We start from the raw sequence: 27,685 nt of genomic DNA, 5'->3' as shown, positions 1-27,685 counted from the left end.
CTATAACTCCTTCAGTCTGCTCAGGATGGGGCTTTTCTCCTGTTTCAGTTATTTCAAAAGGCACTTTCCGCACAATACTGCTCATATCAAATTTCATCACATCCACGTTATGCTCAAGTTCCAATGCTTCACACCCCTCTCCAGCTACCTCATTGAAACAACAGAGCCCCTCCCCTCCATGGGGACCATTGGCACATTTCTCCTATCCCATCAATTGAGGTGCTACCTTCAGAGAAGGAGCCCAAACAGCTTATTCCTCAGGAGTCTCAGCAGCCCTCCTCTTCCTCAGTTAACACACAGCAACCAGACTCTGAGGTTTCAAAGCAAGATATTCTCCAGAAGATATTAACTATACAAGATTCTTTCAGAAAATTCTAAAAGAGCTTGCTCTAAGTGCTGAAGAACTACAGTGAACAAGAAAGATTTTGAATCGGTTTTAAAAAGCAGTCGACTCCCCTTCAAGACCAATAGTAGTGCCTATTCACTCCATCCTTCAAGGGCTACAGACCAAAATTTGGTAAAATCCCTATTTACAGCAGCCTATTTCTAAAAACTTAGCCCCTGTGACTAATCTCAACTCCCACACCATTCAGTAGTGCTTGAAACAGTATTAAATAAGTCTAAAACGCCTCTACGGTACTATGTAAGCCACATTGAGCCTGCAAATAGATGGGAAAATGTGGGGTACAAATGTAACAAACAAAATAAAACATCAAACTCTAATGCTCATTATCCACCTGGACAAAAGACTCTAGATGCAGTAGAGAGATTTTTTTTTTTTCAGGAGCAATGCTAGCATCAAAATTGCAGCTCATCAACTGCAGATTCTGCATTATCAGCATTCTAAACTGTACTCCACCTTGGATTAATTTTCCTCCCAAATTCCAGAACACTTTCATCTAGGTTTCTAAATGCACTAGAGGACATCACCTTTACAATACTACCTCACATATAGCAGCAGTATCTATTGCAGCTAGAAGAATTGCTTGGCTCCATGCTTCGTTAGATCTTCATGACCATTTAGCCAGATGCATTATAACTTTACAATTGTCACAGTACCTGGAATAATTAAATATTTTACACTCTTCACAGCTAAGCTTTCGATCTGACTTTAGTATCGAAACATTATTATATACCTTAATATTTGATTTATATACTCTGTTGAGTACGGGGAAAAAAAGCTCTAATAATTCAACTCAATTTGTCTAGCGCATTTGACCTTGTAGAGAACACCTTGTTATTAAATATCTTGAGCAATATCGGTTTAACAGGGAATGTTCTAAATTAGTTTCATGGTTTTTTGCTCTCAAGATCCTGTTCTGTGAAGTTGGAGAGAGAATATTTATTTTATTTTTTTATGACATTTGTATCCCACATTTTCCCGCATAGCAGTAGGCTCAATGTGGCTTACAGGTTCCGGAGAGGAGAGTACCAACTCCGGGAATATATACAGGGTCGAAAATAGAGTAACAGTAGGTGCAAGGAAGCTGATAAGGTTCCCGAAAAGAGAATACAACTCTGGGACAAATATATAGTAGCATATAGAGAGAAGTAATCCCATTGAGGCTGATAAGTCTCCGGGGATGGGACTACAGCTTCTAGTGAGCAATACAGAGTAGGATAAGGGTAGAAGTACACCTAATTATAACTGGAGTGGTAAAATTCATAAAGTTTGAAGTAATAGGATTATGTGGAAGGGGTATTGTTCATTTCTTAGATCGAAAGAAGTGATGCATTGTTCATGAATTAGTTCGGGTCTGCTGGGGTAGGCTTTCCAGAAGAGGTGAGTCTTGAGGTCTTTTCGAAATTTTAGATGGGTGTTCACAGTTCTAATGTTTCTAGGTAAAGCGTTCCAGAGCTGGGTGCAAATGTAGGAAAAGCTGGATGCATATGTTGATTTGTATTTTAGTCCTTTTCAGTTTGGGTAATGCAGGTTTAGAAACGCTCTAGATGATTCTATGATGTTTCTAGTTGGTAAGTCGATAAGTTCGGTCATGTAGGTTGGGGCCAGACCATGAATTATTTTGTGGACCAGAGTGCAAATTTTGAAGGCTATATTCGTTCCTAGATTGGTAGCCAGTTCAGTATTTCGCGTAGGGGTTTAGCACTTTCGAATCTTGTCTTTCCGAAAATGAGTCTAGCTGCTGTGTTCTGCACGGACTGGAGTTTCCTTAAGATCTGTTCTTTGCATCCCGCATATACGGCGTTACAGTAGTCAACATGTGATAGTACCATTGTTTGAATTATGTTACTGAAAGTTTCCCTTGGGAAGAATTGTTTGATTCGTTTGAGTTTCCACATTGCATGTAACATTTTCTTCGTGGTGGCAGAGGCTTGGCTGTCCAGGGTTAGGTTGGTGTCAATAGTAATTCCAAGGATCTTCAGTTTGTCCGATATTGGGAGTGTATATTCTGGGGTTTTTATGGATGAAGGGAGGTTTGTTTTGTGGTGAGAAGAGAGAATAAGGCGGTGAGTTGTTTCCTTGTTGAGTTTGACTTTGAGTGCCGATGCCCAGGCATCCATTAAGCTTAAACTAGTCTTTATTGCAACAGTGATTTCTGTTGGATTAGAGTTGAACGGTATGTAAATGGTGACATCATCCGCACACAGAAAAGGATTAAGATTATGCTTGTATAGGACATGAGCAAGGGGGATCATCATCAGATTAAATAATATGGGTGAAAGAGGTGAACCATGGGGTACTCCGCAATTGGTGCTCAATGATGGTGATAAGTTTGTTTGCTTTTACTTGATAAGATCTTGTGGTTAGGAAACCCTTGATCCATTTGAGTATATTCCCTCCTATGCCTATCTTGTTGAGTATTCTTAATAGTATATAGTGGTCAACCATATCGAATGCGCTTGACAAGTCGAATTGCAAAAGGAGTATGTTTTTACCTAATGCGATTTCCTTTTTGAAGTTGGCTAGGAGAGTTACCAGGATGGTTTCCATACTGTGGAGAGATCTGAAGCCCGACTGTGATTCATGAAGGATTGAGAAATTGTTGATGTATTCAGTAAGTTGTTTAGTTACAATGCTTTCCATCAGTTTGGTTGTAAGTGGGATGGATGTAAGTTGGTGATATCGTTAGTCTCTTTTTGGTGTTTTTTGGTAATGGTGTGAGTAATATATTACCTTTGTCTTTGGGGAATATGCCATGCTGGAACAAGAAGTTTATTTATTTATTTTAGTTGTTTATTACATTTGTATCCCACATTTTCCCGCATAGCAGTAAGCTCAATGTGGCTTACAGGTTCCGGAGAGGAGAGTACCAACTCCGGGAATATATACAAAGTGGAAAATAGAGTAACAGTAGTTGAGGTGGGAGGTAAGTTCAGTGATGAATCGAGTGTGTGTGTGTGGGGGGGGGTTCATTAGGTAATTGGGGCAGGTGTCCAATTGACAGTAGGCTGTAGAGATCTTATTGGTTGCTAGTGCTATTGTTTCTTGTGTGATCTGGGTGAAATTTGTCCAAGTTCGGTTGGCTGGGTATTCTTCTGAGCATGGGTCTAGCTCATTAAGGAAGGTATCAAGGTTGGTGTAGTCCTGTGGCATATTTTTGTGTAGATCGACAATTTTGCCTTTGAAGTAGTTAGCAAGATTGTCTGTTGTTGGGATTCCTGATTTTGTTGAGGACTTGTATAACTTTTTCATGTCTTTGTAGTCAGGACCTAGTTGTTCATTATAGTAGTTCTGTTTGGATGTTTTGATTTCGTATTTGTATTTTCTATGTGATTCTTTCCAAGCATTTAGATTTTGATCGTTTTTGTTTTTTCTCCAGGCTCGTTCGAGTTGTCTGGTTCTAGATTTTAATTGTTGCACATTTTCGTTGAACCATGGGGTCCTGTTTGGTTTGTGAATGGTTTTTTATGTTTAAACTGTTTTATTAACAATTCTCACAATACAAAGTGATGTAGAATATGCATATAGCATTGTTTGATATATAAAACAGCATTTTTACAACATATTCAACTTCGCCAAACACTTTTCATCCCCAATTTTTTCCCCCCCTTCCCCCTCCCCTCTTGATAATTCCTTGTCCCATGCTAACATTAGGTTTTGAGTGGCTCTTGTTCCTAATATCATACTCTTGAATACTTCATTAGGTAAAATAGTGCTTATCACAAAATATCAGTAACTAAACATCAAAGCTCTAGATCACTGCCAAGCTTAGCCATTTACGTCTCACTCAACCCCTCCAAACCCCCCCCCCCCAATACCTCCCCCCCTTGCAAGCAGAATTCCACTTTAGATTAAATTATCTACTCCAGGCTATCCGTATTCTCCATTATTCTACTATTTATCAGGCATTAACAAGCAGACTACGTCCCCTTGGACTAAGCATTTGCAGGTATGGTGTCCAAATCTGCAGAAATCGCACTCTTCGTTTAGGCGATCGTTTTGAATCCCTAGCCTCCCAAGAGGCCAGGAGATGCACCTGATTGCGCCAATGCCAGTAAGCTGGCCCTTCCGATGAGACCCAGTATTGCATAATGCATTTTCGCGCTACCAAGCTCAGCTTTCTGCATAGCATTATAGCGGGGGCTCCTAATGGGGCAAACGCTCTTGGTTGATCCAACAGAAACTGCCGCTCCGTTCCTTGAACTCTGTTCCCCAATCGAATCAAAAACCCTCTTACCCTCTGCCAAAACATGCGCACCTTGGGGCATTGCCACAATGCATGATATAACGAGCTGGGACCCCCTCCGCATTTAGAGCATCCCGAGTTGTCCGGCCCCAACATATGAGCCAGTTGTGTTCTAGACATATACCCCCGTAAGACCACTCTATAACCACACTCCCTCAGCCTCTCATCTGTTACCAACGCCCGTATGCCCTTCAAGGTAGCTGACACATCCCATGTTGCCAGGGAGATCCCCAAATCTTGTTCCCATTTTCGCTTAAGATCAACGTATTGCCTCTGAGGCCTACGCCTAGCCAGTGCCCCATACAGTGCTGATACAGATTGTTTCTCCATCTGCAACTCCTCAAAGAAAACCCTTAGCAGCTCTCCCATCTGCCCTCTCAGGGATATTTGGCTCAGGGACTTCACATAGTGTCGGACCTGTGCATAGGCAAATCTATTACCCCAAGCTGATCCCACTTTATCTTGAAGAGCGTCAAATGTTATCATTTCCCCATTGTCCAACAATAGGTGTTCCAATCTTGTGATGCCCAGCCCTTGCCACCTGCCAAATGTCGGGTTATCTATCCCTGCCTCAAAAACAGGATTGCCTACGATTGGGATTTGATCTGTAACGTGTGGTTGGCCCCCCATTTGCCGCATCCACCACTGCCACGCCTCCCGAAGGGGTTGTAGTATGATACTTTTTTTAAATTTAGAGGGGAGCTGACTTCGAGGTAAGTGGAGCAATGCTAATATATCATAGGGAGCAAAAAAAGCTTCCTCCAAGCCCGTAGGTGTATAATACTGCGTGGCATTCACCACATCTACTAAGTGGCGCAGCAAACACGCCTGATTATATAGGAACACATCCGGGATACCCATTCCCCCCTGTCTCCAGCTCCCTATTAACTGATTTTGGCTAACTTTAGGCTTTTTGCCTGCCCAACAAAATCTACTGAAAAGGCGCATCATCCGCTTCAAATCAACTCGCGATAGACGTATGGGTAAAGTTTGAAGAACGTACAACCAGCGCGGAAACAACACCATTTGTACTACATGTATCCGTCCCATTAATGACAGTGGCAGACTCATCCAAGAGTCCAATTTAGTTTTTGTATATTCCAGTAAGATTTTAACATTCAACTGATATAAATCTAATGTATTCATTGTGAGTCGGATTCCTAAATATTTAAAGGACTCTCTGGCCCATCTCAGCGGAAATTCGGGAGCCCAGTCCCTCTGGTTCACCTCTGGCGAAGCCAGCGCTTCTGACTTGTCTAGATTAATACGGAAACCTGAGTAGTCGCCATATTCACGAAAGGTTTCCAATAACGTATCTAAGGATTCCCTTGGGTTTGTGAGATGTACCAAAATGTCGTCCGCAAATGCTGCAATCTTAAACATGTGTGTCCCTAAGCCAACTCCCCGGATCAAAGGGTTTGCCATGATGTCTCTAATAAGGGGATCTAAAACCAAAACAAAGAGAAGAGGGGACAATGGGCACCCCTGCCTCGTGCCCCTCCTAATACAGAAACTTTCCGATTCTATCCCGTTTACTCTCAGAGTGGCACATGGGTTGGCATATAAAGCATGTATTGCTTCAACAAATCTCCCTGAAAATCCATATTGTTCCAACGTGTCAAAAAGAAACTTCCAGTGAACCTTATCAAAGGCCTTTTCCGCATCAAAGCTGATCAGCAATGATGCTACCTTCGCCTGCGAGCTGTGTTCTAGTGATGTCAATATTGCTCTCAAGTTTTTACTCACAGCTCTACCTCCCACAAATCCTACTTGACTTTCATGAATCAACCTTGGGAGCAGCCTCGCCAGTCTATTAGCCAAGATTTTTGCCAATAACTTGGTATCATAATTTAACAGGGAGATAGGCCGGTACGATGTCGGCTCTAGAGGGTCCCTCCCCGGTTTCAACAAAACTATTATTTGAGCCCTATTCAAGTCTGGGGGTAACCTTTGTCTCTCTATCACTTGGTTCAAAAATCTAGTAATTGCAGGTATAACCCCTCCTTCCATTAATTTTATAGAATTCTCCCCTTAAACCATCTGGTCCCGGGGCTTTTAGTCGTGGGCTGTGAGCAATAACCAAACTGACTTCATCTTCAGTAATTAATTGATTGAGACTATCCAGCTCTTGTATTGTAAGCTTTGGTAAAGCCAGATTTTCTAAATACATCTGGTTTAGCAGACCGTCTTCCTCTGGGGAAGCGTACAGCTCTTGATAAAAGGCCCGAAAAGTTTCACATATTGCTTTGTCTGATGTGTGGAGCCCTCCCCCCCTTTGTCTCAGTGCCAAAATATTCTTAGTCCCTCCCCGGGGGTTAATTATTTTTGACATCAACTTGCCTGTTTTATTACCATGTTTATAGAGCATATATCTATAGTATAACTGTGACTTGTGTGCCCTTTCTTGCAAAAGTACATTTAAGGCGGTCTGAAGTTCCAGCACTTGTTGTTTATCACCTATCGCGTGTGTCTCCCCATATCTCTTCCGTGACTTACAAAGTTGGGTACTCAAACGCAAGATGTTTCTATCTCGTGTCTTCCTCACAAAGTGTGCATGACTTATCACTTCACCTCTAAGAACCGCCTTAGCCGCTTCCCAAAACAAAACTGGGTCTTCTATGTGTTCTTGATTATGAGTACTGTATTCCGCCCAGCAAGCTTGTAACCTGCCTTTAAGCATTGGATCTGAACTGAACTCCAGGGGAAATTGCCATTTGTATTCCTGTGGAGTTGTACCGCTTGGTATCCATTCTATCTTAACCCAGGCATGGTCCGACACCATGTACGGTCCTATCTCCGCTGTTGTCACTTCCCCAAACATCTGACGTGATGTCAGAATATAGTCAATTCTCGACTGAGTGGAGTGGGCCCGCGACAGGTGTGTATAGTCTTTCTCACCTGGGTGCAGCACCCGCCACACATCAACCAGGCCCAACATCTGGCTCAACTGTAAGAGGCCTCTATTATTATAACATGAAGAGGCCGTCTCCGGGGCTGATCTGTCCAGGGAGGGGTCCCAAGTTGCATTTAAATCACCCCCCAGCACTATAGCTGCGTGCGGTTGCCTAAGCAAAAAATTTATCAAAGTTTGATAAAACTTCCGATCATATCTATTTGGAGCATAAACATTACAGATTAGCAGTTTCTGTCTCCCAACTACCACTTCCAATATAACATAGCGGCCTTCAGTATCAATCAGAAGTGGATTAATTACAGAGGCTATGCCTTTTCTAATTAGTATCGCTACTCCTCCCTTTTTACCTTGTGCATTTGCTGCTATACAATCCCCGACCCACCAGGTGCTGAGCTTGGCATGTTCAATCTGGTTCAGATGCGTCTCCTGCAAGAGTGCTATGTCCTCCCTTTGCCTATTTAATTGCTGTAAAATCTTAGAACGTTTGATTGGCGAATTAACTCCGCCTACATTCCACGTTAGTATTCTTACTATTCTTGGATTTGAAAGTGTGTGCCTTTCTCCATAAATGTCCACTGTTGTACTCGAGGGGGACATCCCAGCCTCTGCCCCCCCCCCACTTGCACCTCCACTGTGTCAACTTCATTGTTATGTTCTACATCCTTACTAATTAAGACTTGTGCCCTGCTTGCATCCTTCTTCCCTCCCCCCACCCCCTCCCCCCCCCAAACCCTATATCCCTTATTCTCAGGTCCACCAATTAGGACCTTGACTTCCTTACGTCTCTCCCTCCCCCCTCCGCATTATACAATGTTACAGTAAACATAAAACATAACTTTCTTGTCAAGCTGAGCAGACACTTACAGGGTCTCCCCCCTCTTACCAGGGGTTCAAATCGGTTCACCCACAGGCCGTGTCTGCCATATAGTGTCTTAATTAACAGCAAAAAAAAAAAAAAATAAAAATCAACGTTCAAGTCTAACTCACAAACCATAGGACCTTAACTTTCCAACTGCAGCCTTCTTGCCAATCTTTCTGCTACTATAAGTGGTCCATCTTTGTTCTTGGCTGGGAGATTACTGTAGTGTCATATCTTGACCAATCAGGTCTCCGCTGACCTCTCCGTATGACATTACTCAGTGTTCTCAGAGTGTTCTCTTTCTATGCTGTTCAACTTGCATCTGAAGATAATGTTCCCAGCTGTTGTAGAAATTCTTTAGCCGCCCCTGCCGTCTCATATGTCTTAGTAATGCCATTATGCGTGACCCGCAATTTGGCAGGGTATTGTAGTGCAAATCTTATTTTCTTTTGGAATAGCGTTGAGCAAACCTCCGAAAACTGTCTCCTCCGTGTTGCTACCCCTGCTGAATAATCTTGGAAACATCTTACTGGGATTCCTTCATACTCTAATGCTTTCCCAGCTCTCAGCAACTTCATCACTTCTTGTTTTTGCGCATAGTTCAAAAATTTTAGAATTACCACTCTTGGCTTATTGGTGCCCGTCATTTTCATCCCGATGCGGTGAGCCCGTTCTATTTGTATCGGCCCCGAGGCTTCTGGGTATTGTAGTTCACTGGCAAACCAGCGTGCCAAAAAAACCTCCAAGCCCCGTTCGGGTAACGTTTCTGGCAGGCCCACCACTCGGATATTATTTCTCCTGGACCTGTTTTCTAAGTCCTCAATCTTTTCCTCCATCGCCTGCAGCTTTTTTTGAGTTATTTCTTGTATTGTCTCCACCTCCGTTACTCTATCCTCAATTTCACTCACACGTGTTTGAAAGCCTGCACAATCCCGAGAAAGATCTGTGAGCTGTTCTTTTACCTTTTCCAGGTTAGCATTTATGGGGGAAAGCCGGCGATCCAACATAGCTTCTAACACTGAGGACATTTCTGAGGTTATTTCGGCGATCCAGGCCGATGACACTGTCGGGCCCGGCGGACTTGCGGGCGGCGCCATCTTGTCTTCTGCTCCTCTACCACGGAGCTTATCTTTATGTACATTTTTCGCTGCCATTACGCCGCCAATTAAGTTAAAGTGTACGTTGCCGGCCTCTCTACCTTTTCAGGCTGCGGCGAATTTCGTTTTTAGATCGCGGTTTGTGAGCTGATCATGCGAAGGGGGGATTGAAGCCGGAGAGATCTTTTTCCTTCAACCCCTCGCGGTCATGACGTCACCGGAAGTCCTTGTGAATGGTTTTTTTTTCGTAAAGGAACTAATTCATTTAGAACAGTGATACATCTCGATTTCCAATTTGCAAGATAGTTGATGGAATCGGATGGAATAGACCAATTGTTGTCGTAAATTGATTGCCAAAATGCAGTTGTGTCCACTTTACCTCTGGTTTGGTAAGATTTTTTTTCATCAGCTTTGAGATGCCCATTCTTCAGCCAATGTAAGGTCAGATTTAATTTGAAGTGATCTGACCATGGAATTTCTGTCCATTTATGGTCAGTGACTAATGATTTGGTCTGATGCAAAATTATGGGTTAGCAGGTCAAGTGTGTGGCCTTTTCTGTGGGTGGCATTCGGATGTGGCCATTCAAAATCCCATAGTTGGAAGAATTCCTTACAATCTTGGACATCAGTTGAGTTTGGGTCTTCTAAATGAAGGTTTATGTCCCCAATGACTTGTATGTTTGAGTTAGATGTACAGGTGGCCGATATGAAATCCATTAGAGTTATATATGCTTCGCTCCAAGTGCCTGGCGGTCTGTAGAATAGGACACAATTTAGATTGCCGGCTACACTTTTATGTTGCAATCTGAGGCAATTTCTAGTTGAGGTGTGATTGATTCAGCAGTGGTTTCTACAGTGAAATGGGATCTGTAGATTATGGCAATGCCTCCACCTCTTTTACCTATTCTGGTCCAGTGTGTAATGTTGTATCCTGGAGGGCAAAGGTCCAGTGTTATGGGATCTTTTTGGTCATGGATCCAGGTTTCGCTGATGAAGAGTAAATATAAGGTTTCCGTTGTGATCCAATCTTTTATAATTTCTGTTTTGTTTACTGTTGATCTGGCATTGATGTAACCTATTTGAATTGTAAGGTATGGATCTTCTGTAATAGCGACAGTGGGAACCTTTATTAGTTGTTGTTTGTATGTCGATTTGGTTTTATTAGAGCTTTTTTGTGTTGGTTGTGCAGTTTGTTTGTGGGATAATGTTTTGCTATTGTAAGTTCTGTTTCCAGTTTGGTTGAGGTTGGTGTTTCTGGTAATCTTGAATCGGCTTTGTAGTATTGGTATTGTGTTATAATCATCGAGAGGTGTGGCTAACAGTGTTTGGACCAATGTTAAGGAGTAGATTCCTAGGAGTAATTTCATTACGTTCATTCTGTCTCTTTTGTGTAATAGCGAATGCTTTCGGTTTTGCACTTTCTCAGGGGATCCTATGTGATCTGTTGCGTGTTAAATGACTTCTAAGAATGAACTCGTGGGGGAGAGTGGAGTGGTGTTAGGGGTAATGTTTTTTATGAAGTGAGTGTTATCTGGACTAAGTTCGTGAAGTAAAGAAGGATTGTGCTTGTAAAAGTATGAGAATGATGAAGGAAGAGGGTATATGAATTCGTGGGTGTTTATGATATGGTACCCAGTTATGCTGTGCTTCGTTTCTCAAGGGTGTATCCAGTCGACTGGTAATTGTGCCGTTTAGTGTGTGAATGTATGAAGGTGAGTGTATGTTGGAGTGTTGATGTAGTTCAAGGACAGTCAGTCGTGGACTTTGCTCGTGGGTCCAAGGTCGTAGGCTCCAATTGCAACTTGGACAATCCTTCAAGTGTCAGACCTTCTATCTTCAGGTTTTCCCTTCCGTTTCCTCTATGACCTTGGTAGAGACCTGTCCTGTAAGGAGTAAGGATCCTATCCTTTGATTTAACACTTTTTCCACCCTTTGTAGTATAGTGGTTTCTTTGTCTGGCCTGCTTTCCGATTCGGTTGGGGAGATGTGCTACATTTGATTAGCGGCTAGGGTTCTTGTATCTTTTTCTGCACCACTTCTGAGGCCTGTCCCACTATGATTTCACTTTGCTACCTTCGTTAGGATGATGGGGGCTCCTCTCCTCTTTTTATATGAAATGCAGACTCAACTTTACTGGAACATTGTAATATTAAAGGAGTCTTCAAATACATTCAAGGTATTTCTGTTGGATTATTTGTAGTAAATAATTAGCAGATTTTAGTACACACAGCTTCAGCTTTAGAAATGTTAATTTCTTTCTTCATCTCTCTCTCATTCACCCCTGAATAATTCACTGCTGAGTCACTTTAAAGTTGAAGTAACAAAACATCTGTTTACTCACAGTTTGTAGTTAGATTATAATCAGACAGGCTTATATATACATATTACTATACATTTGTATTATCAGCTCCTTCCATGTGCTTAGATGGTAATGGATGCTCACACCACCATAGATCCTCTCAGGTTAGGAGAGATCATGAGCTCCATGTGCTCCATGTGCTCCATGTGCTGCATCTAACCCCCACAGGAAGTTACATAGCTGTGTGACCTCTCTAAGTAATTCACATCAGAGGTCACAGAGTAATCACAGAGAAATAATAGGTGACAGGCAATGCATGTAAAATACAATTACATTCCAACAAACCCCTTCTCATGCATAACTGTCATGCAATTATTTATTCATACAAAGTCCAAGCTTTATACGCAGATTCACAAAATGTTCTCTGGGTAACGGTTTGGTCATGATGTCAGCTGTCATCTCACTGGTGTGACAATAGTGTAGACTGATGACCCCTTCTTTCGCCAACTCTCGCACGTTGTGGTATTTCGTTGCGATGTGCTTGGTGCGTGACTGAACCTTGTCATTCTGTGACAGTCGGATGCAGCTCTGATTATCTTCCATTATCTGGATTGGTCTCTTTTCAGCTATTCCGAAATCCAGCATAAGTTTTTCAATCCACATCAGTTCTCTGCACGCTTCCGATACGGCCACATATTCAGCTTCTGTAGAAGACAAACTCACAATACTTTGTTTATGACTGGCCCATGAAATTTGTACATTTCCATACATAAACACATATCCACTTGTGGATTTATAATCAGAATGATCCCCTGCCCAATCTGAATCACAGTAACATATTAGTTTTGGATTACTATTGGCTGAAATCTTTAATTTACAATCAATGGTACCCTTTAAATACCTTACCATCCTTTTAACTGCAGTCCAATCTGATTTGGTAGGTGAGCTGACCCTTCTGCTCAAAATTCCTACTGCATTTGCTATATCAGCCCTGTATGTGGTAGCTAGATATAAAAGCTTACCTATGGCTGATCTATATTGGATGTTATCTGGTAAAGGTTCTCTTACTGTTTCATCCTTCAGAAAATCAGTGATCATGGGAGTGCTTACAACTTGGGCATCTTGCATACCTAAACTTTCAATAAGCTCATTTATTTTCTGCTTCTGGCTTAGAAGATAAGAACCATCATTTTGTTTCTCAATTTCTATACCAAGATAGTATGACACATTACCAAGTTCTTTTATCTCAACATTGTGGTTTAAATATTTTACAATGTCCTTGTACTCTTGCTCACTTTTGCTTGCAATGAGCAGATCATCAACAAAAGCTAAAATGTATGCATATTGTCCATTTGTGCACCTAGTGTACAAACATTTATCTGCTTCACCTTGCTTAAATCCTAAATTTGTCAATATTTCATGCAATTTATCATTCCAACATTTTGCACTTTGCTTTAATCCATAAAGACCTTTGTTTAATTTACACACTAGCTGTCTTTGTTTTGTATTTATGAAACCTGTTGGTTGTTCCATGTACAAGTCTTCAGTTATATCTCCGTGAAGAAACGCTGTTTTCACATCAATGTGGTTGACTTGCATGCCTTTTGAGACTGCAATGCTCAGAAGTGTTCTGATTGTCGTGTGTTTCACTACAGGTGCAAACACTTCATCAAAATCTTCTCCATATTTTTGAAGATATCCCTTTGCCACTAATCTGGCTTTATACCTTTCCACTTTTCCTTGTGCATTCCTTTTTAACTTGAATACCCATTTGCATCCTATAGCTTTCTTGCCAGGAGGTAATTTTGTAAGAATCCAAGTATTATTTTTATCCAATGCATCAATTTCTTCTTGTGCAGCTTTATGCCATTCAGCAGCTTCTTCTGCTGGCATTTTCTCAATCTCATCCCATGTTAAGGGCTCTTGAGCTTCTGCTGACTTTGTTAGGTAAGACAGTCTTAGGGGTGGAACACCTTTGTTTTCCCTGGATGAGCGTCTGACAACAGGTTGGTCTGACCTTTCCGCATCCTCTAAATCTGAGAGTTCTTCTCCAATTGATTCCCCTTCTCCAACTGTACTGTCTTCTTCAATGATCCTTTCTGTGTCTGCTTCCTCTGCCTGTTCCTCGTTAGATACAGGTGAGTTGCTTTCAGACATCTGCCTTGGTATGGCATTTATATACACTGGCATGTCTATTATGGTTCTAGTTTCATATTCTGGATGATAAGGCTCATCTGGGATAATCCAGCCTTTATCAACCCTTTTGTTTTCATCAAAATATGTAACATGTCTTATGCCAACAATGCCAGTTTTCAGATTCAAAATTCTATATCCTTTGTGTCCTGGAGCATAGCCAACTAAAATGCCCCTTTCTGTTGTGGAATCCAGCTTATGCCTTCTTTGCTTTGGTATATGAGCATATGCTGTACTTCCAAATGTTCTTATGTGTGACAGGTTTGGCTTCCTACCATGCCATGTCTCATGTGGTGTGCGCTCAGCGCCTTTAGTTGGCATTCTGTTTTGTAGGTACACTGCTGTGAGAATGGCTTCCCCCCATAGTCTTTTAGGGAGATTGCTATCTGACAGCATACACCTGGTCATTTCCACAAGTGACCTAAATTTTCTCTCTGCAACAGAATTTTGCTCTGGTGTGTAAGCTACTGTTGTGATATGCTGAATGCCTTCTTGTTCTAGAAATGTGCGCATGCTTTGTGAAGTGAACTCACCACCATTGTCGGTCTGAAGAACCTTTGGTTTTCTTTCAAATTTATTGCTCACCATGGCTACGTATTTCTTCAGCATGTCTGTGACTTGACTTTTCTCTTTCAGCAAATAGGCCACACAGTATCTAGAGAAATCATCCAAGAATATTAGCACAAATCTGTTATTTCCCAATGATGGGATATTAAACGGTCCACTTAAGTCACTGTGTATTAAGTCCAGTACTTTATTACTCCTATTTCCTGTGTATGCAGGAAATGAGGGTCTCACACCTTTTTGAGTAACACAGTCTATGCATTTCTCCATTTTACCAGCATCTGCACTTATCTGAATGCCGGTGGCCAGTTGCTTACTGTAAAGATCCTGGATCACCTTAAAATCACGATGTCCCAGGCGGCGGTGCCAGATTTCCAGACTACATTTACCATCATTCTTCCTTACTTGCGCCATATGTGAGGCTTCACCTGAAATGTTCAGCTTATAAACATCATTATGCATAAAAGCTTCAGCATACACTTCATCATTTTTAGAGATTGTGCACTTACTGTTTTCAAAATGAATCACAAATCCCTTCTTATCTAATGTAGATACACTAAGCATATTGCAAACTGCTTGGGGAATATACAAGACATCACTTACAGGAATTTCTTTAACTTCATTAGACACTTTGCATTTTAAGAATCCAATACCTTTTGCTTGGATCTTAGCAGTCCCTGCGTTTGCAGTTTTAAGAATACCTTCCTCTGGACACATTTCCTGAAAGAAATTCTTACAATTGGTTAAATGGCATGTGCTCCCTGAATCCAAAATCCAAGTACTTTCATTTGAATTATTATTTACCATAGTCAAAGATTTTTCTGCCATTAGAAAGCCCCTGTGTTTATCTTTGTCCTTCATACATTTCCTGGTTTGAAAATTCTTTAGTTCCATTGGCTTAGGTGAGCTAGAGGGAGTGTTTTGTGTTTCCTTACACCATTTAGATACATGTCCCTCCTTTTCACATGAGTAGCAAATCAGCTTGCCCTTGGGTGGAGTTTTCCCATAGCTCCGCCTTTCTCTGTTCTTTGCCAAGAAATTTGTTTCATTTCTCTCTGACTGACTTTGAGAACAGATCTCCTCAGAATCATTTATTATGCATTCCTGCCTTAGTTTTGATGTTGCCTGTTCAAAAGATTGCCCTTCAATGGCCTCATTTACAGACCTAAAAACATCAAACTTCTTTGATAGTGAGGTAAAAAGAAATGCTCTTTTCAATGCATCACACATGGGAATTCCAGAAAGTTCTAGCTTTTGAAATGAAGACATAAGATGCATAATGTGATCATTACATTTACTTTTATCCCTTAATTTGGTTTCATTCAACTCTGCTAACCAAATTGGTTGCTGCTTTGCATATGTAGTTGCATACATAGTTCTCAGTTTACATAAAATGTCCTTTGGTGTATCTTTTCCCTCCACTAATATGGCTTGTTTCTCTGAGAGAGCTTCCAAAAGCATGCACTTCACATAATAGTTTGCATTGTCCCATTCAGCCATATTTTCAGCTGTTCTGTCTTGGTCTAAGCATATATTTAATCTTTTTGCTCGAAGGAGACATATGAATCTTAGTTCCCACTGCCGATAATTAAACTCAGTTAATTTAGGCACCTTGAGAGAATAGAACAATGGTGAATTTCTTCCCTCAGCCATTTTCCTAGCCTTCTGTCTGCTGTGTGGGGGGAGAGAGAGACAGACTGAATCTTTCCTTTAAAACTTAAGAGAAAAATGTGGCCTTTTTTTCTGCCTGGTAATATTTCTCTTCTTTTTCAATTCCTGGCCCTGGGCCCGTAACCCTTTTGTTGGATTATTTGTAGTAAATAATTAGCAGATTTTAGTACACACAGCTTCAGCTTTAGAAATGTTAATTTCTTTCTTCATCTCTCTCTCATTCACCCCTGAATAATTCACTGCTGAGTCACTTTAAAGTTGAAGTAACAAAACATCTGTTTACTCACAGTTTGTAGTTAGATTATAATCAGACAGGCTTATATATACATATTACTATACATTTGTATTATCAGCTCCTTCCATGTGCTTAGATGGTAATGGATGCTCACACCACCATAGATCCTCTCAGGTTAGGAGAGATCATGAGCTCCATGTGCTCCATGTGCTCCATGTGCTGCATCTAACCCCCACAGGAAGTTACATAGCTGTGTGACCTCTCTAAGTAATTCACATCAGAGGTCACAGAGTAATCACAGAGAAATAATAGGTGACAGGCAATGCATGTAAAATACAATTACATTCCAACAATTTCCACATCTGTTGGCTTCATATATACATTGCTTTCTTAACTGGGAGCAGTCAGTTGTCTGTAAACCAGATAAATGCCCCAGCACTGTCGGATATATAGTATCTGCTTTACAGAGGCCGCTTTCTCCTTGTTCTGAATGCTGGAAAGGAGCAGAGGACTTGAAGCAGGTGAAGAGCTCAGAAGGCAGCACACATTCAAATAACAATGTAGTTAGTGATGTCACCCATCAGTATCTGCTTTACAGAGGCCACTTTCTCCCTTTTTCTGAGTGCTGGAAACTGCTCTCCCAATGTACAAAGGAGCAGAGGACTTGAAGCAGGTGAAGAGCTCAGAAGGCAGCACACATTCAAATTCAATTTACAGAGATGGAATGCGGTTTGTGGGGGTCCTCCAAGGTTCCCCTTTGTCCCCAATTCTCTTTAATGTCCTTATGGCATCTCTGGGTTATGAACTAGAAGCAGCTGGTTATAAAGCTTATATTTATTCAGATATTACTGTCCTGATCCCAACGGACATTGATCTGATAAAAATGGTTCAAAAAATAAAGATTTGTATAGCACTGAAAGCAACATGGATATTTAATAATCGTCTCAATTGAGAGAAAACTAAGTTTCTTGTTGATAATCCAAGATATTTCATTGAAGCCTTCCTGTCTATCTTTGAGTGGCTTAAATTATAAATTGGATAAATCCTTGAAAATTTTAGGAATATTTGTTAGAACGTAATGAGGCATATTTTCAAAGCACTTTGGGAGGCTAAGTTCCATAGGTTTCTATGGAACTTTGGGAGGCTAAGTGCTTTGAAAATGAGCCTCAATATGTCTGATGAATTGTCTTGTAAAGAGTTTTTGGATTATGAGTAATCTAAGTCGTATTCAGAAGTATTTTTCTTTTGAAACTTTCCAAATATTAGTACAAGCACTAATTCTGTTGAAGCTTGATTACTGTAGTATTATATACTTGGGTTGTTCGAAATATTTACTGAGAAAACTCAGAGCCATCCAAAACACTGTGGTTCATCATATCGGTGGTTTAGGTAAATTTGACAGAGTATCTTTCCATTTTATGAAAAACTCCATTGGTTGCTATTGGAGGCTAGAATGCTTCTTAAGCTTTGCTGTTTTGTTCATTGCTGTTTTGTCCATAAGATACTATAAGGAGTTGCTCCTAGCTATATGTATTTCATGTTGAACGTATTGATTTCCAGATGTGACACTCAAAATAATTTAAATTTACTATTCCCTTCTTACAGGGGGCTCAAATTCTAATAAATATTTTACATTTCTGTTTTCATATCAAGCTTCTCAAACTTGAAATTCCCTGCCAATTCTGGTGAAATCTCAATTACATTACTTACCTTTTCACAAACTTTTAAAGACCAATCTGTTTAGAAAATATGTGCTTTCTAATTAGTTGATGATGCTGTGTTTTTCTTTATATTAATTTAACTATTGTGAGCTCCCAGTTTTGTAGACTGGTTTTATTTTGAATTGTAGTTCACTGCGAACCTATTTCTAGGTGTTGAGGGAAATACTAGCATTAACGTTAACATGCCCCATTCCAGGGCAGTCATCATTTTTGGGTCAAGGTTAAGGATGTTGTATTGCAGGGTAAGGATGACTATTCAACTTTCAGAGAGCTTTCCAATCTTTCTGATAATTCCACAACATACAAGAGTTTGCCTTATTCTATATAGAAGAACATAACATAGGAAGAGCCATACTGGGTTAGACCAGTGGTCCATCTAGCCCAGTATCCTGCTTCCATCAGTAGCCAGTCCAAGTCACAAGTACCTGGCAGAAACCCAATTAGTAGCACTATTCCATGCTACCAATCCCAGGGCAAGCAGTGGCTTCTCTATGTCCATCTCAATAACAGACTATGGATGTTTCCTCCATGAATTGGTCCAAACTTTTTTTAAAATCCAGATACACTAACCACTGTTACCACATTCTCAGGCAACAAGTTCCAGAGCGTAACTATTCTTTGAGTGAAAAAATAATATTTTCTCCTATTTTTAAAAGTATTCCAATGCAATTTCATTGAGCGTCCCCTGGTCTTTGTACTTTTTGAATGAGTGAAAAATCGATTCACCTCCACCCGCTCCAGACCACTCAGGATATTGTAGACCTCAGTCATATCTCCCCTCAGTCGTCTCTCTTCCAAGCTGAAGAGCCCTAACCTCTTTAGCCTTTCCTCATATGGGAGCAGTTCCAACCCCTCTATCATTTTGGTCGCTCTTCTTTGAACCTTTTCTAATTCTGCTATGTCTTTGAGAAATGCTACCAGAATTGAACACAGTACTCAAGTTGAGTATTATAATATTTTTAGCTTTATTTTGCATCCCTCTCCTAATAATTCCTATCATCCTGTTTGGTTTTTTGGCTGCCGCCGCCACAAACTGGGCTGAAGATTTCAGCCAATCTCAGTGTTCTTCACAACCTTCCTACAGGAGGAAATATCAACCTTATTTGCACCCTCTATAATCCAGACCATCTCAACAAATTTCTTACCATCTCCAAAGACCTCAAGAAAGAAAACCTCAAGCTTCCACTTATGCACCATCTAAAAAAGACAATTCCCAGTTTTTGACCCTTTACCTCTAGGAGGTCATCTTCAGTATTTCTACACAGAATGGAGCAAATCTTATCAGACAAATGGGTATTAAGGATAATTGCACAGGGCTACAGACTAAATTTAATTCACCTGCGCCTCCAAACCTTCCCTCCATCGTGGCCTGTTCTTCTCACCAATCAACACTCTTAGCAGAAGAAATTCAGTCTCTCCTACGCATTCAAGCAATAGTACCCATCCAGTCTTAAAACATCCACCAGGGGTTCTACTCCCAATATTTCCTTATACCCAAGAAATCAGGCAGATTGATTGCGCCCCATTCTAGATCTTGGGCAACTACATTTTTTCATCAAAAGAGAAAATTTCCGAATATGTTCTTTACACACAATTCTTCCTCTACTGTCTCAAAATTGTTGATTAGCAAGCACTTATGCCAGTTCATCCCAATCATTGGAAGTATCTCCGCTTCACTTTTCCAACCTTCATTTCCAATACAAAGTCCTTCTGTTCGGACTTTCTTCAGCTCTCAGGGTGTTCACAAAATGCTTAGTGGTAGTTGCGGCTTTTCTCAGAAAAAACGGAGCCTTTGTTTATCCTTACTTGGACAATTGGCTTATTGCTGGAACTTCGAAAGAAGATTTATTATGACATTTTCATCTATCTATATCTACTCTCCAATCCTTGGCGTTTTATCAGAAAAATCTTTACTGATCCTATAACAATCCATTTGGCTCACTGGAGCAGTTTTGGACACAGTTCAGCTCAAGCTTTCCTTTCAAATGTATGAGCACAAGCAATTCACCAGCTTTCCTCTCAACTTCTCACAGCTCAGACATGTACTGCCAGATCCCTTCTATGTCTTGTGGACCATATAGCGGCAAAAGCAGTCATTACTATAGCAAAGCTCCGAATGAGACCTATCCAATGGGGTCTCAAGAATCAATAGGATCAATTCAGGCAGAGACTTGGTCACAAAATCATATTATCTTCTCAAATCAAAAGAGCACACCAATCTATCAGAGGGTGCATCATTCAAACCCACTCCACCGGATCTTTTTCTTATAACAGATGCTTTACCCAAGGGTTGGGGAGCATCTCTTCCCCATTACACCACGCAAGGCCCTTAGTCCAACACAGAGAGCTCACTCTCATATCAGTATCCTCAAGCTCTGAGCAGTGTTTTATGCAATTACGACATTCAAACATCTTATCAATAGAAAATCCATTCTTCCGTGAATGGACAACCAGGTTACCATGTTTTACCTGAACAAGCAGAGGGACACGGGATCTTTAACCCTCTGTCTAGAGGCATACCGTATCTTCAGTACCCTCCTTTCCCTGGGCTTTTGGTTAACTGCCACCTACAAATCAGGAGTTCACAACACTAGCAAAGAAACCTAGCAGAGTTCTCCTACCTCATGAATGGTCGGTGAGCCACTCACAAAATATTTAATCTTTGGGGCAGTAGATCTCTTTTGGGCTCATTTTCAAAACAGAAAAACGTCTAAAAAGTGACATAAAGCAGCATTTGGACATTTTTCTCACAAAAATGTCCAAATCAGCATTTTCGAAACCTATATTTAGACGTTTTTCTTTGAAGTCCATCAGAAGTGCGTCCAAATCTCAAGGGAGCATATCAGGGGCGTGTTCAGGACGGGACTTGGGCGTTCCTGAGACGTGGACGTTTTTGAGCCATAATGGAAGAAAACTAAGACGTTTTGAGCTAGACCTGTTTTTATAACAAATAAGGGAAGGGAAATGGGACTTGATATACCGCCTTTCTGAGGTTTTTGCAACTACATTCAAAGCGGTTTACATATATTCAGGTACTTATTTTGTACCAGGGGCAATGGAGGGTTAAGTGAATTGCCCAGAGTCACAAGGAGCTGCAGTGGGAATCGAACTCAGTTCCCCAGGATCAAAGTCCACTGCACTAACCACTAGGCTACTCCTCCACAAAAAGGTGCCCTAAATAACCAGATGACCACTGGAGGGAATCAGGGATGACCTCCCCTTATTCCCCCAGTGGTCATTAACCTCCTCCCACCCCCCAAAAATGTGTTGAAAAACATTACTTGCCAGCCTCTGTGCCAGCCTCAGATGTTATATTCAGGTCCATTAGAACAGCATGCAGGTCCCTGGAGTAGTCTAGTGGTTGGTGTATACAGGTGGACCCAGGCTTCTGCCTCCTATTACACTTGTGGAGGAAACTGAGCCCTCCAAAACTCACCAGAAACCCACTGTACCCACATATAGATGCCCCCTTTACCCCTAAGGGCTACGGTAGCAGTGTGCAGTTTGGGTTAGTGGGTTTGGGTGGGTTTTGGGGGGCTTAGCAGACAAAGGGAGCAATGGTCAGATGTGTACCTGGGAGCATTTTATGAAGTCCACTGCAGTGCCCCCTAGGGTACCCTATTGCTTTCCTGGGATGTCAGGGGGACCAGTGTACTAAAAATTCTGGCTCCTACTACATCCCAGTGGCTTGATTTTGTGCGTTTTGCACTTGGACATTTTTTTTTTTTTTTTAAATGGACCAAAATATAAAACGTCCAAATCACAAAACCTTCTATTTTCAAAAACAAAAGATAGATGTTTTTCTTTTTTGAAAATAACCTTCTTAGCTATTCAGTGAACTGAGGAGCTACTGACATCAGCAGGGCGGGAAGGTGAGCTACTCGCACCGTTGGCTGAAACTTCTGACTATCATACTAGGAGAGCACATACGAACAGGCAGCCTGTGGAGGAGTGTGTCTGCATTATCCTGATGACCACGGAGAACACCTGTTTACAGGTAAGCAACTATGCTTTCAGTTCAGTCAGATTTGTTCAACTGTATTTATCTGGACAGCACAGATATTCAGCATTGTCACTCAACTCTAAGTGTGCTGCTCAAATGCCTCAAAATTCTCCAGTTAACTGGATAAATTTTGCCCAGCTGACATTTCTCAAAGTTACCAGGACTTATCTTTCGAGTATTGTCCTTCTAGTACAAAAGCCCCTTACAATGTACACAACCAACAAATGTTTAGCTTAGAACTTTATCCTTACAGGGATAGTCCTTTATCCTTATTGGATAGTCCTTTTCCATATCACAGTTATCAGCCATGTGTTTGGAAATGAATGTAGTACGTTAAGGACCCGATAATGAAAGATAAATGCGAGCGCTAGAGGCCACTAGAACCAGACTAGCGCCCACATTTACCACCACGATATGATTGAAGGGGAAATAACCCTCAGAGATATTCTGCCCGTATGATCTGAGCACTGTGCTCTGATCGTGCGGGTAGAATATCACTTTAACCTTACGCCAGCTCGGAGGTGGCATTAGGGTTAAGACTCTCTTCCTCCCCCTGTCCATGCCAGGCAGCCTGGGCTGTCACTGTCAGTCCTGGGGGCCAGTGGACCCCAGACCCTGCTCCCTAATGGCTAAGGCCTGCCCTGCTGGCATAGAGCCCCCCACTGACACAGGGAGCTGGAGCTTCAGTGGACCTCCAGCCCCCCCCCAGACAGAGGCCCTGGTAGTCCAGGCCCCCCCTTATCCCAAGCAGCCCCCCTCCCAACAGAAGAAAAGGCTGGAGATCCGGTGGGCATCCAGCCACCCCCCCCCCCCCCCAGTGGTCTGGCGGTCCCAACCCACCCCCCTCCATACCTTCAAATGATGGAACAGAAAGTAGCAATCCCGCCTCCTTCCAGCGGGTGTGTCCTGCCCAGTGCTTCCAGAGATGTGCTGGGTGGGGCTTCCCTACCATATAAGAGAGATCCACCGGACTTCCAGCCCTCTCTTCTGTTGGTGGGGTGGGGGGTTGGATCAGAATAAGAGGAGGGCTGGAGGTTCAGCCCTCTCTTCTTTCAGGCTGGCCGGGGGAGGGGCTATTCTGTTGGGGAGGGGGGGATTCTGAAGGTCCACCAGACCTCCAGCCCCTTGGAATATTTGACAGGTCAGGTCTTTTTTTTTGGGGGGGGGGGCAGGCTGGACCTGTCAAACAGCTTCTGCGGAGGATTGTGCCTTGGACATATGCCCATGTACAGTCCTCCCACAGCAGTACCCCTATGATCAGAGCTAATAGCGCGCATGAATTTGCATGCTGTTAGCTTTGAACAAAGGAGCATTATTGCCCCGCACTGTTCCAGCGCTGATTTTAGAGTGCTGTTCAGAACAGCAAGGCGTTTTTGATCATCTGCACATAAAGGGCTTATTTACTAAGCTGTGTTAAAACACGGTAATTCCAGTGTTAAACAGCAAACAACAAAAATGCCATTTGGGGGCATGGAAATGGGTGGGGACTGTATCTTGCAGTTAATGTGGAAGTTGTTACCATGCATTAAATTCTCTGCATTATCTGCCACACTAACGATTGATGTGCAGTAGTGATTCTTTCTCTGCATTAACTGCGTGGCAGCTTTCTCATGCCCACAATAATTAATATGGAGGTTTTATAGTTGTGCATTAATTTCGGCAGTTACTGCATAGTAACTGCAAAACCTTACTGCACTTTCGTGAATAAGGGTCTGAATTTCATGGTTGCTGTTATAAAAACGCTCGTACTTGGCACTACTAACTTTCTCTTTAAGAGCCCTTCAACTGTAAACTACTCCCCTAACAAGGCTCATATATGGTTTTAACCTCCACCTTAACCATATATCATATAGAAATCATTCATATGTTTTTTATCGCCTCAGCAGTGCACATGACCAACTTCACTCTTTTATTGGACATTCAACAGCACCCAAATCCTCACTGGCGATAATATTTTATTAAACTGTTTCTTCATTTACTTATTTAACTGTTCATTTTACTTTTTAATCTCTAAGTTACTTATAAGCAATACTTAACTTGCACTGAACGGTCAGACTAAGTAAATGAAGAAACAGTTTAATAAAATATTATCGCCAGTGAGGATTTGGGTGCTGTTGAATGTCCAATAAAAGAGTGAAGTTGGTCATGTGCACTGCTGAGGCGATAAAAAACATATGAATGATTTCTATATGATATATGGTTAAGGTGGAGGTTAAAACCATATATGAGCCTTGTTAGGGGAGTAGTTTGCTGTTATAAAAAGCCATGTAATAACTTTTTAAAAATTACTTGTTTAAAGAGGTTTTATTCTTTGATTTTTTTTTTTCTTAGTGATAGTTCACAGGTGTTCCAGTCTGATGTTTTACGGACCCGCAGAAACAGTACAACAGTGATGAACCGTCAGAATCTGGTAAGAAATGATTATAGAAATCAGATTTCTCAGGTTTCTATACTGCTTAACTTACAATAGCAAGAATCCCAGTGGTGTACAACAAAAATAAAATGGAACAAACAAGAAAAGGAATGCCATTTAAAATAGGACAGACTCAGTCATACTACACCAGTCAACACCATACATACAGACCCAAAGTTCTGTTGGGTATCTGTAACAAATGTTTTGTAGAGATCAGCTGTTAGAGTTGGACTTAAAAAGGGCACTCATACACATTGTGCATGGGGATCCCTTCCAAAACAATTTAAGGGTGGGAGGGGTATTGTTCACTCATAAATCATTGATAGGTATGTGGGGGTGGGACATCCCTTTCTTCCCAGAACTCAGAAATCATCCTTAATGGAGAGGCTTGGCTCCCAATGCTCCTGTCAAAATCTTCCCCCTCATCTCTGGGGCTCTTGATGTCTTCAACCACCACTGATTGCAGGCATAGGAGCACTGGCACTAACAAGTTACAGAAGGCTCAGCACATTACCTTGTTGCCAGCAGCAGATTCAGGCTCTGCAGTACCCCCCAACACACAAGTGTTTCTGGTTACCACATTAACCTAAGGGTGGAGCTCCCACTTATCCAAGACTGCTTGCTAGTTTCATGCATCTGTGCTAAGCCGTTTGCAGCTTGCTAGTACTGCTGCAGCCAATGGGGCAGAAAACTGCAAGCAAGGCAATAACGGCAATGCTCTGGTGCCGACAAAATTTAGCGCTGAAAGCCTTCTCATGTCTTTTTTTTTTTTAAATATATTCTTGTTTCTATCCTGTTTATACAAATGAATTATGTTCATTTGTGATTACATTGCTCCTGTTTAAAGAGGAAGTCACTATTTTTCTATTAGATTGTGTTTTGAGTTTCCAGTACTGTCATGTTTCTACAATCTTGTAGGGCACAAAGGGCCAGATTCAGTAAATGGCGTTGGAAAAATAGGTGCCAGGAAATATCGGATAAGTGCCCTTCATAGAATAACACCTAGCGGAGATTCCTGCGCCCAAAGTTGGATGCAAGGACTTCTGGTAGCTGAAATTTGATGCAATTTTTGGCACACAAGTTGGGCTCAGATCCCTGGAATTCTGTAACACTGCACGCATCGTTTGACCTGCCCTGACCTGACCTGCCCATGCCTCTCCCATAGCCATGCCCCCTTTTGGGCTGCGCGCTATGGGATTTGGTTACCCAAGCTTGTAGAATAGCATGCAGCCAGATGTGAGTATAACCCCTAATTGGTGCCAGTTAACGTCAATAATTGATAGCATCCAGTTATTGTTAATTGGTTTGTTAATTAGGTTGTGCACGCTTCTCTGGATTGCACCTTTTATAGACTGCAGTCATTTACTATGTTACTATTGGCAGAATAGCCAATAGCCTCATTATCATTGATTTTCATATGCTGGTGTCTAAGGCAGAGTTTTGTGCATAGGTTAGCTTCTGTGTAAACTTCTTTTGTGTACTGTGCGCCCAGAAAATTGTGTGCATGTGTCAACGCTGACCACACACTCAGTGCTAGCTTTCTGTATTGACCCCTTCAGTTTCTTCTGTTACCTTGCCTCTCTAATGTCTTTTGCAGCCCATCTGCAATCCATTCTTTTGTTAAGGTCTGGTTTCTAGTCTGTGTCTCTTTTAATTCAGTGTTAAACCAGGTCAATATTCTTGTGAAATGCAGATTTCTTAAATTCAGAATCAATCTTTTCAGTTCATTAAGCAGACCTTGCAGACACAGGCACAAATTAACTTTTCAATAGATTTTCACAGTAGATCTGTTTGCACCTGTTTAGCCAAAGACATTCTGGATAGTGTGTTAAAAGTGCTGTATTACAGTGATTGTTCTGCCCTGCCTCTCACTCACTGGTAGGCAGATGATCAAAAGCAAATGTGGGCACTAGAGGCCATTAGCACAGTACTAGAGCCTGCATTTGCTGCTGCCCGATGATCCAGGGAATGCGGGTAACAGTGAGCTCGCCAGCTCTGAACACAATGAGAATGCAAATGCATGTTAAAGAGAGCATTATTTATTCCTGTCCAATGGGCAGCACGCCAAACAAGGGCACTGCTCCTATGGCAAACCCTACTCTACTACTACTACTACTACTACTACTACTACTTATCGTTTCTATAGCGCTACAAGGCATATGCAGCGCTGTACACCATACACAAAAAGACAATCCCTGCTCAAAGAGCTTACAATCTAGATAAGACAGGTAAACAGACAGAACAATTAAGGGTAAGGGAATAAATAGGTGAGTCAAAAGCAGTGGTAAAGAGGTGGGTTTTAAGTTTGGACTTGAAAAAGGCCAGAGACGGGGCTAGACACACAGCTTGGAGCTGGCGTTAAGATTTGTCAGGGCATTGAGGAGGAATGGGGAGACCCTGTTCAGCATGCATTGGCATGCTTGCAGGCCCCCTGCACCCATCCCCCCAAACACAATGGCCTGGAGATCCAGTGGGCATCCAGACCCCCCCCCACCAAAGAGTTTCTCCCTTATATGGTAATGAAGCCCTGCCCAGCGCATACCAGGATGCACCGGGCAAGGCAGGACGCTGCCATTTTGCTACTCCCTCCTCTTGCTTCCAGGTTCTTGGGGGGGGGGGGGGGGGGGACAGTAGGCCACCAGGGTTGGGGCGGGCTGCTAGTAGGGTCCTACTGGACCACCAAGTAATCTATTTCTGGGGGGGGGCTTTTGTGTGGTCTGGGGGATGGAGGTCCACTGGACCTCCAGCCCCCTTGTATCTGGTGGGGGTGAGGGGTCTGGAGGTCCCATTCTGCTGGGCTATGTTAAGATTGAGCTTTTTTTTTTTTTTTTTTTTGACAGCCTATCAAAACAACTTTTGCGGGAGGATTGTACCTTGGACACATGCCCAGACACAATCCTCCTGCTGAAGTACCCCGATGATCAATGTTAATAGCATGCATAAATTTGCATGCTATTAGCGTTGATCATAGGGACATTATTTCCCTGTGCTTTTCCATTGCTAATTTTACAGCACTGTTCGGAACAGCGTAGGTTTTTGATCATCGGCCCATGGGTGACTGGCATGC

At 42.0% G+C, this 27,685-nt stretch overlaps 1 protein-coding gene across 4 annotated transcripts in view; it reads left to right on the top strand.

The window, feature by feature from the left end:
- Positions 1 to 27,685, top strand: part of LOC115473845 (protein FAM122A-like) — a 131,471-nt gene that overhangs the window by 12,371 nt on the left and 91,415 nt on the right. For all 4 annotated transcript variants that reach the window (XM_030208988.1, XM_030208987.1, XM_030208986.1 and 1 more), the window contains exon 2: positions 24,537 to 24,615. In XM_030208988.1, the coding sequence (XP_030064848.1) occupies positions 24,537 to 24,615 (79 nt within the window). The remainder of the gene's footprint in view (positions 1 to 24,536; positions 24,616 to 27,685) is intronic.

The sequence above is a fragment of the Microcaecilia unicolor genome, chromosome 7 (assembly GCF_901765095.1).
Source record: "Microcaecilia unicolor chromosome 7, aMicUni1.1, whole genome shotgun sequence".
Taxonomy (NCBI): domain Eukaryota; kingdom Metazoa; phylum Chordata; class Amphibia; order Gymnophiona; family Siphonopidae; genus Microcaecilia; species Microcaecilia unicolor.
Note: the sequence above shows the minus strand (reverse complement) of the source record. Positions and strands in the feature narration are given on the sequence as shown.